The following is a 9,407-nucleotide window of genomic DNA, read 5'->3' as shown; positions in this document are numbered from 1 at the left end:
CCCGGCTAATTTTTTGTATTTTTAGTAGAGACGGGGTTTCACCGTGTTAGCCAGGATGATCTCGATCTCCCGACCTCGTGATCCACCTGCCTCGGCCTCGCAAAGTGCTGGGATGACAGGCGTGAGCCACCGCGCCCGGCCTTTGCTTGCTTTTTAAAATTATACAACTATGCATAGTATTTGTAAATGCACACAGAAGGTGTCTGGAAGGGCCCACTAGGACTCCACCTGCAGTTGATTCCCTGTTGAAGTGAAGGTGGGTCAGGACGGTTGGGAGTTGCCTTCACTTTTCCCTTTATAAACTTGCAGGTTGTTTGCATTGTACTTACATGGGAAGCCTTAATAACACTTTGTTTCCGGTTAAAACAAAAGTCAGCAGTCCCCCAGGGGACAGCCTTTAGGCAGTAAAGGCACTGCCCACCAGGCAGGGAGGGGGTGGCCCGCAAGGGTGGGTTTGAGGCTTCCTGCCCACCTCCATCCGCTTCCTGAGCCTCAAACCAAGCCCTACCCATGGCCCTCCTAGGTCGCTGACCCCGCCCTACAAGCGACAGGATGGAAAACCACAGAGTGGGGGCAGGGCGGTCAGGCAGGAGGCCTGATGAACTGGACTTGTGAGGACTCAGAGGAACACCTCTAGCCCAAGGCCACCCAGGGGGTTGGGGGCTGAACCAGGGAAGGAAACATCCTGTCCCCAGCCCTTCTCACTAACCCAGGCCAGTGACCCAAATCAAACACCCAGAAGTGAGAGGGTGCTTTGGCCCTGCTCCTGGACGGCATCCGGACGTGAAGCTGCCCGTCCCACCTGCCATGTCTCTGGGCCCAGGCTCGCTCCAGCAGGATTTGCTTCAGGCCGGGCTTCCCTTCTTGAGCCTCAAGAACGACAGTAACCATCTCAAGAATAGTAATAACAGGGATGAGAAACAGAACGGCTTACTCTGTGCCAGGCACTTTGCAAACACACCTCATTGAATCCTTAAGGTGGCCTATGAGTTGGGTATTGAGGTTAACCCACTTTCCAGCGGAAGAAACTGAGATTCAGAGAACACGCACGTGGCAGGGTTGTTTCCACTAGGCCTGCCTGTTTAATAACCACAGACATGTTCTACACGGAAGCCTTGGGCCTGTGCGAGCCAGGCCAGGCCACACCAGGACGTTCCTGCATGGTGGCTGTGGCCAGTCCTCGTGGGCCTCCCTCGCAGCCGTTCCCCCACAGTCTGGGAGAGCTGGCCTCTGCTCTGACCCTTCCTGCCCCAGGGGTAGGAGAGGCCCGTGTACCCACCTGCTTCCTGACCCTTAGCAAACTTCTTTGAGCTGTTAGGATTTTTCCCTTCCATGGTATTCTGGAAAGAGCCCTAAGAGACCCCCTCACCTGCCCCAGCTCCCAATTCAAAGAAACCAAGATCAAGGGCCAGAGAGATAATAGAACTTGCCCAAGACTCCGCAGCGGGCCCTGGGCAGAGCCAGGCTACGAGCCAGGCCTGAGGTTCTGGCCTCTTTCCCTCTGGACTTTTGCCTAGGTGAGGGGCTTCTGGAGAGGAGAGGCCTGTGAGAGTGCCAGGCAGGTGGGGGCCTGCACACAGGGCCTGCTCCATAGCCTAGGACCTGGGCTCCCGGCCAGAGGGTCTGGAACAAGGAAGTACTGCCTCTTCCCCCACAGAGGCTGGAGAGGGCAGACGGGGCTAGATGAGCCTAGACGCTGGGGCCCACCAGTGCCCCAAAGCCAGATGTTCCTGTCCTCACCTGAGTGTGTGAGGATTTTTGTTTCATTTTTTTCCTTACAAGGTGAAGGTGTGTGAACTGTGAGAGTGAGCTCTGGGCCTGGCCCCACGGCCCTTCTAAGGAAAAGGCCTCTTAGGACACCTCCGGGCTGTGAGGCTTACCTGGCTTCCCCTCTGGGTTTGGAGGAAGTAGCGTAGGTCCCTAGCCAGTCTGCAGAGGGGCAAAGGAACCAGGGTATGAACAGGACAACAGAGGCCCAAAGTGTGGCTGCAGATCCATGTGATCCCGGGGGCTGTGGGGAGGTTCCTGCCGTGGGCTCACCTCAAGGCAGCTGCAGGAACCGCTGTGGCAAAAGCAGTCTTCGGTTTCCTGGTCAAGACAGCTTTCAGCAGACCCCGAGCCAGCCACCAGACCTGTCAAGGATCATCTCCGTCTGCCTGGAGGAAGTGACTGACGCATCACTCCTGCCAGGTCACCACCCCTAGAAACACATAGGATCTGGGCCAACCCAGCAGTAAACACCCCACCCGAGGGCAGGGCCAGGTTAGAGGAGCCTCTGTGTCCTGGGCCCAAGGACTGGGTCAGCCTCTTCCCAGGGGATGGAGGAGGAAGAGAAGGCAGCCTCCCAGGAGTGAGTGGAATTCAGATCCCATCAGAACCAGTGGACCCTGGGCCTTGGACACCCAGGAAGAGGCAGGGAGTAGGGAGACAACCTATGGGGCAGGGGCTTCCTGCCATCTGTCACCACGAAGGAAGGGCAGGGCCAGCCGAGGCAGACAAACCCCACGAAAAATGCTGGCTCCACATGTCAAGTGCCTGCCATGTCATAAGCCACAGGGACAGTCCACTGTCTGAATCTGTGAGGTGGGGACTATTTTAACCTTTTACAGATGACAAAACAGGCCCAGAGAGGGGCACTAATCTGCCAGGACCCCAACAGCAGAAAGTGGGGCCAGAAAGAAGTCAGGCCTTGACTCCAGGGCCCCCCCCTGAGCCTGGAAACCCCCTCCACCTCCGCCTACCAGGCTCCATCCCTCCCTTACCTCTGCCTGACAGCTGTTCAGAGCCCCTCGCTCTGTGCTGTGGCTCCGCTGCCAGCCTGCTCCCTGCTTCGCCGGCTCAGGGCTCTCCTCCCCCCTCCCATTCCTGCAGAAACTTCTAAGTCCATCTGGCACTGGCCAGGGGGAGGCAGGGCACAAAAGCAGTGCTGTGAACCAAGCGCCAGGTCTCAGGCCCCTCTGTGAAAGCCAAGGATGGGAGGAAGAGTATGCCGGGTCACCCAGAGCCCCCGGGACTACTGGCTACATAATTTCTGGGATCCAGTGCAAAATGAAAATGCAAGTCCTCTTGCAAAAACAAAACAAAACAAAACAAAACAAAACAAAACAAAACAAAAAAAAAAACAACCTAAGAATTTCAAGTTGGCAACAGCAGAGCATTAGCAGAAGGCCCTGACCCCTGGAGCTGGCAGCTAGAACCCCAGGGCTGCATCCCAGCTGACAGCCCGAGGCCCTGGCCCAGTCCTCTGAGTCTTCCAGTCCCCAGATGAAGTAGTGATGCCTGGGAGGGGTGATGCTTGGGGGCTCTCTCCAGTCCAGGGGTGCAGGGCTGAGGTCCTCGGGCTCAGCTCTTAGACCTGGTATTGTACCCTGGCCCAGCCGCTCCACAGTTGTCTGGCTTCAGCTGAGTGGCCTCAGCTCATCTGTAAATCCGTCTGGCACCGGCCCTCCTCTGAAGATGGCAAGGTTCTGCTGGTGGGTCTTTTCTCCTCAATTTATAGGTGAGAAAAATAAGGCCTGAGCCAGGCTAGACTCCCTCACAGCACCCACCCAGGGCTGCCCTCTGCCTTCCTGTTTTGCAGGGAGACTAAACCCACTTTCTTTCTTTCTTTCTTTCTTTCTTTTTTTTTGAGATGGAGTCTCACTCTGTCGCCCAGGCTGGAGTGCAGTGGCTCACAGTAACCTTCGCCTCCTGGGTTCAAGCGATTCTCCTGCCTCAGCCTCCCGAGTAGCTGGGATTACAGGCACCCGCCACCACATCCTGTTAATTTTTCATATTTTTAGTAGAGACAGGATTTCACCATGTTGGCCACGCTAGTGTCAAACTTCTGACCTCAAGTGATCTGTGATCTGCCCCCCTCGGCCTCCCAAAGTGCTAGGATTACAGGCGTGAGCCACTGTGCCTGGCCCGCTTTTTTTTTTTTTTTGGTAGAGACTGGTTTTGTCATGTTGCCCAGGCTGGTCTCGAATTCCTGGCCTCAAGCAATACTCCCGCCTTAGCCCCCACTGTGCCAGGCCCAACCCCAGATTTATCAGCTAATTTAACTTGCCATTTGACCCAGAACCAGGGAAGCAATATGGGTGGAGGCATTTCCCTCCCATTCAGAGTCCTTCCTCCTGGCCCTGGCTCTCTTCTCACTGGGTACAGAACGGGGTTCCCAAAGAAGTCTCTGGCTTGGGGTCAGTTTCCTGGGCCAGAGCAGTGAAGGAACCAGCCCCCCGGGAGCAGCCCTGACCTACTGGGGAAGGGGCTGGGCTGGAGCCACCAGCAGGAGGTTGCTGGGGAAGAAACTGAAGCCCAGCCAATGTGGGCCTGGGTAGGGGCCTCAGGGATTCCAGTCAACCGCTTCTGGGACAGCTGGGCTCGGTGGATGACCGCTGCAATCCCAGCACTTTGGGAGGCCGAGGCGGGTGGATCGCCTGAGGTCAGGAGTTTGAGACCGGCCTGGCCAACATGATGAAACCCCATCTCTACTAAAAATACAAAAAATGAGCTGGGCGTGGTGGCACGTGCCTGTAATCCCAGCTATTTGGGAAGCTGAGGCAGGAGAATTGCTTGAACCCGGGAGGCGGAGGTTGCAGTGAGCCGAGATCGCGCCACGGCACTCCAGCCTGGGCAACAAGAGCAAAACTCCGTCTCAAAAAAAAAAAAGCTTCTGAGATTGTGACAGGGAAAGAAGCTCTAGTCTCCACATTAGACACATGACCACGCTAGAGACAGTGTCCAGAAAACACACGTTTACCCGTACGTTCCTGATACGGCCCCAGCAGTCACAACTCCAAGGCCCCTTCACCCAACGAACCCTAGGCTCTTGGCTGCCCCAGCCAGGGCGGCCGGCCTCAGAAGTGTGGCACCAAAAGGTAGTAGGTGTGGCTGGGGAGGAAGGACCAGGACTGGCACAAGGTCATGATGCTGGTGAGTAGCGGGCCGTCAGCCCCAGGGACAAAGGCCACTTGACAGACCTGGAGGTGGGGTGAGCCCCCAAATGCCATGAATTACTCAGGGACTAGAGGTGGAGACACTGCTCCTCGCTCCACTCCCCTTCAAGTCATGAGGCCTGAGATGGCTCCAAGTGTCGCCAGAGTGGGGCACTCCACCCAGCACGTGGCAGAAGGCAGGATCCATAAATTAAATGTTTTTGTGGAGTGTGATGGCCTGGGATGGGACATCCCAGAGGCCTCCCAACAGTATGGCGGCCGGCAGGGCGATGGAGGCTACTCAGTCCTCCAGGACGGATGGGCGAACACGATGGGCCTCTTCTTGGCCCAGCGGGAGAAGACTGCCTTCTCAGTGATGAAGCGGTGGGCACTTCGGGGCGCCTGCTCGTGTGCCAGGTACATCTGACATTCATCCAGTCGGCCCTTCTCAAAGTAGTGGTAAGGCACTGAGGGGTGGCTCTTCTCCCTGTGGGGTGGGGAACAGGGCTGGTGTGGGACAGAACTCACTCACCTCCTGCCACACCCTGCTGCCTACCTTGACCACCCCTTGCCAGGCCCATGGGCTCATGGAGACCCATGCCTGATCCGTGGGAAGGCCAAGACACATAGGGGAGTAGCAAATCCCAAAGGCCAGGGCTCGAGTCCTGGCTCTGCCTCTTGCTAGCTGGATGACTCTGGGCCAGAGATGGACCCTTTGAGCCTCAATATCCCATGTGTAAAATGCAGATGGTCACATCCACCTTCTAGAACAAGCGCGTAGATCAAGAGATGGAGACTGCAAGCACCCTGCTAGTGGTGTTGGGCTCCTGGTGAGGACAGAGCCCCTCATTCCCATGTCACAGAGCCACCCTCCACGCCCATCTCCCCATCAGCATCACAGGGGCCAGCCGTGTGGCCAGGGCCATGGCTGGGGCACAGGGACACCTGTCACCTGGGTGACCTGTTCTGAACCCGTTAAGTTTCCATGATATTGAAATACAATAACATAGGCCCGGTGCGGTGGCTCACACCTGTAATCCCTGATCCCTGGGGAAGCCAAGGTGGGTGGATCACCTGAGGTCAGGAGTTCGAGATCAGCCTGGCCAACATGATGAAACCCCGTTTCTGCTAAAAATACAAAAAATTAGCTGGGCGTGGTAGCACGCGCCTGTAATCCCAGCTATTAGGGAGACTGAGGCAGGAGAATTGCTTGAACCAGGGAGGCAGAGGTTGCAGTGAGCCGAGATTGCGCCACTGCACTCCAGCCCCAGCCTGGGCAACAAGAGCAAAACTCTGTCTCAAAAAAAAAAAAAAAGAAAGAAAGAAAAGAAATATAATAATATAACGATGGTACAAAATCATACCATAAACATATCTGAACTTGATGTCATGCTGGTATATAATATCAAATAGTATATAATATCAAAAATTATATATAATATCAAAAATTAAAACATATAAAATATATCACATATATGTGTGTGTGTGTGTGTGTGTATATATCTATTTAGGCCCTATTATATATATAGGCCCTGACTGTGGTAAGCACTTTTGTGGATTATTCCTCCCCTAAATGTTTCAACAACCTTCCAAGGAAGATGTGACTCTTTTCTCTATTTTCCACATAAGGAAACAGAGGGTCTGCAGGGTGGCATGACTGGCCCGTGACCAGCCTGTGGCCACAACAAGCAGCACTGGGGTTGTTGGTAAGGCAGCCTGTTTGACACTGAGCTCTTTCCCAAGGCCCAGAGCCCAAGGGGTATCTGTGCTATGGTCACCCACCATGAAACTCACATACTCTGTGCCCCCACAGCTCCCTAATCCTCTGGCTTAAGGCCTGGGAGGGCTCACAGTTCTCCCCGTGTCCCCGCGTGCCCGGCCCGGGTGGTCTGACCTGCAGTAGCTGTCGCTGACCATCCCATAGACCACGATCTCCTCACATAGCTCCAGCGCGAGGATCATGGTGAACCAGCCGGTGCTGAGGAAGGAGCCCGACTGCCTCCTGGGGGTGGGTTGGGGGGACGGGGGGATGCTGTCAACATGGGGCCACGTGGTGGCTCCAGGCCCCAGTGGCACTTGGTACTTTCCCAGTCCAGGGCTATGCACCTCAACCTCTTGTAGGGGACCCTGGGGGAGGCTGGGGAGGGGGCAGAGCCAGCCCAAGGCCAGAAGTGGGTGACAGGCAGAGCGGCACACAAACCCAGGCCTGATTACCTCCTCAGCACCCAGCGGGGCTTGGGCCCAGCTACGCTTTGCAGGGTTTGAGCAAACGCCTGGATGATGGGTGTGGGGGCTCTGGCCATGTCCTCTCCTCATCTAAGGGACCAGGCCTGGGGAGACAGCAGGAAGCAGCAGGGCACCGAGGTTTGAAGTCGGGGCGGGGATTGTCTAGAGTCCAAGGATCTTCCACTTGAACCCTGGTTCTGCTATGGGCATCACATTTGCTCGTGAACCTCTCTGAGCCTCATGACCGGTCTGTGAAGTGGAGACAATTCTAGGGGTTATAGAGAGGGAACACTGTCAGCCCAGCCCCTGCCCCCATGCCCCCATGCTCCACTTGGAGTCAGGGGCTAGGTGGTGGCCCCAGCCTCAGCTCTCTGGAGGCAGCAGCCCTGGGTACCCTCCCAGCCAAGGGCCACCGCCCTCGACCTCTACAGGGCAGGTATGAACTGGTTCATTCATTCAAACTGAGCCCTACCCAGGCCCTGTGCTGGCCCTGAACCTGCCTCATCTGGTGCTAACATTCCCAAGGGAAGGAGACAAATAGATAAACAAGTAGCTAGGAGACAAATCTACAAGTAAGATGATGGCAGAGGGTGACACCTGCTGCCAAGACAAGGAAACAAAGGAATGGATAAAGAATGCCAGGGTGGGAGGCACTCCTTCAGATGGGGTGGTAAGGGCGGGCTTCCCTGAGGAGGTGACCTGAGTAGCAAGAGGAGCCTGTCATGGGAAGATCTGGGAGAACGAATTTCCAGGGAGAGGGAACGGCAGGTGCAAAGGACTGCAGGTAGAAATAGGCATGGATGTCTGAGCCCCAGACAGCCAGTATGGGTAGAACAGGGAGAGTGAAGGAGACACAAGGTCACAGAGGCAGGCAGGGGCAGGATCACGCAGGGCAGGCCGGCCAGGAGTGGTGGGGGTGGGAAGCCTGCAGCTTAGGTCAAGGTGGCAGCCACGGGACATTGTATGTGGCAGATGATGGTACAAGGGGAGTCAGAGGCATAGCCCAATTTTCTGGTGAATACACCAGAGGCTGACTGTTCTGTCTCCTCAGCACAGAGGCCGGTGCAGGAGCAGGCGTGTGGAGGAGGGACCGGCAAGAGTCATGAGTGTGCTTTTGGGTATGACATAAAATGAAACCTTGAATGCAGAGTGCTTCACCCAGTGCCTGGTGAGCAAAAAGGGCTGTTATTGCTCTGTTTTGTTTTGCTTTTTGCGACAGAGTCTCACTCTGTCACCCAGGCTGGAGTGCAGTGGCGTGATCTTGGCTCACTGCAACCTCTGCCTCCAGGTTCAAACAATTCTCCTGCCTCAGCTACTCTCCTGAGTAGCTAGAATTACAGGCACACGCCATCACACCTGGCTAATTTTTATATTTTTAGTAGAGACGGGGTTTCACCATGTTGGCCAGTGTGGTCTTGATCTCTTGACTTCGTGATCCTCCCACCTGGGCCTCCCAAAGTGCTGGGATTATAGGCATGAGCCACCGCGCCTGGCCCTAATTTTTGTATTTTTAGTAGAGATGGGGTTTCACCATGTCGGCCAGGCCGGCCTCAAACTCCTGACCTCAAGTGATCCTCCCGCCTTGGCCTCCCAAAATGCTGGGATTACAGGCATAAGCCACTGCTCCCGGCCTCTAACTTTGATTATCCAGAAGGGATATCAGAGACCAAGTTAGACAGACCATTCCCTCCAGAGAGAAGTGCTCCCTCCTGCCCCTCCACACACTGCCCAGTGCTTCCCATTGGGTGCTCAAAAGGCCTGATAGCCCTCACCACCATTTGGGATTCTAGATCTGTGTGACAGTTTCCTGAGTGACATCCCCTCTGCCTCCTGCCCCCCATTAGAGGGCAGGACCATGTCTGCCTCCATGAGTGCTGATCTCCCGGGCGTGACAGAGCAGAGCCCTGATGGACAAGAGACTCGCAGAGAATGAAGGTCCCCAGCTGCCAGGGAGACCCCAGCAGGCAGGCCCCAGGCTCACCGGTTCTTGCCCGTCTCGTCCTGGAAGATTTGGTCGCAGTAGGCCATCATGCGCTCAGTGAAGGTGTATACCTGCAGGCCGGGGTACATCTGGGTGAGCTGCAGCAGCGTGCGGTAGGTGCGGCCGCCGAGCACCCGGTCCATGTGCCTGCCCTGGCCCCACACCACATAGAGCGTGTCTCGGGCCTTCTGGAAGTAGTGTGAGTAGTTGCGCAGCAGCAGCGGCACGCTTGTGTGTGAGATGACACGCAGGGTACTGCGCTGGCCCACGTCCGCCTCAAAGCC

At 56.0% G+C, this 9,407-nt stretch overlaps 2 protein-coding genes across 2 annotated transcripts in view; both read right to left on the bottom strand.

The window, feature by feature from the left end:
* The window catches only part of ST6GALNAC6 (ST6 (alpha-N-acetyl-neuraminyl-2,3-beta-galactosyl-1,3)-N-acetylgalactosaminide alpha-2,6-sialyltransferase 6), a 22,979-nt gene extending 20,801 nt beyond the window's left edge, over window positions 1-2,178 (bottom strand). Inside the window, exon 1 of the mRNA XM_011931319.1 lies at window positions 2,041-2,178. The gene's annotated coding sequence lies outside the window, so the exon portion shown is untranslated. The remainder of the gene's footprint in view (window positions 1-2,040) is intronic.
* A 2,541-nt stretch (window positions 2,179-4,719) lies between these two features.
* Window positions 4,720-9,407, bottom strand: part of ST6GALNAC4 (ST6 (alpha-N-acetyl-neuraminyl-2,3-beta-galactosyl-1,3)-N-acetylgalactosaminide alpha-2,6-sialyltransferase 4) — a 15,132-nt gene continuing 10,444 nt past the window's right edge. Inside the window, exons 3-5 of the mRNA XM_011931458.1 lie at window positions 9,124-9,407; window positions 6,811-6,918; window positions 4,720-5,403 (exon numbers count right to left, since the gene is read on the bottom strand). Coding sequence (XP_011786848.1) covers window positions 5,214-5,403; window positions 6,811-6,918; window positions 9,124-9,407 — 582 coding nt within the window. The 3' untranslated portion in view covers window positions 4,720-5,213. The remainder of the gene's footprint in view (window positions 5,404-6,810; window positions 6,919-9,123) is intronic.

This window comes from Colobus angolensis, unplaced genomic scaffold (genome assembly GCF_000951035.1).
Source record: "Colobus angolensis palliatus isolate OR3802 unplaced genomic scaffold, Cang.pa_1.0 Scaffold9, whole genome shotgun sequence".
Taxonomy (NCBI): domain Eukaryota; kingdom Metazoa; phylum Chordata; class Mammalia; order Primates; family Cercopithecidae; genus Colobus; species Colobus angolensis.
This window is presented reverse-complemented; position numbering and strand designations above follow the sequence as displayed.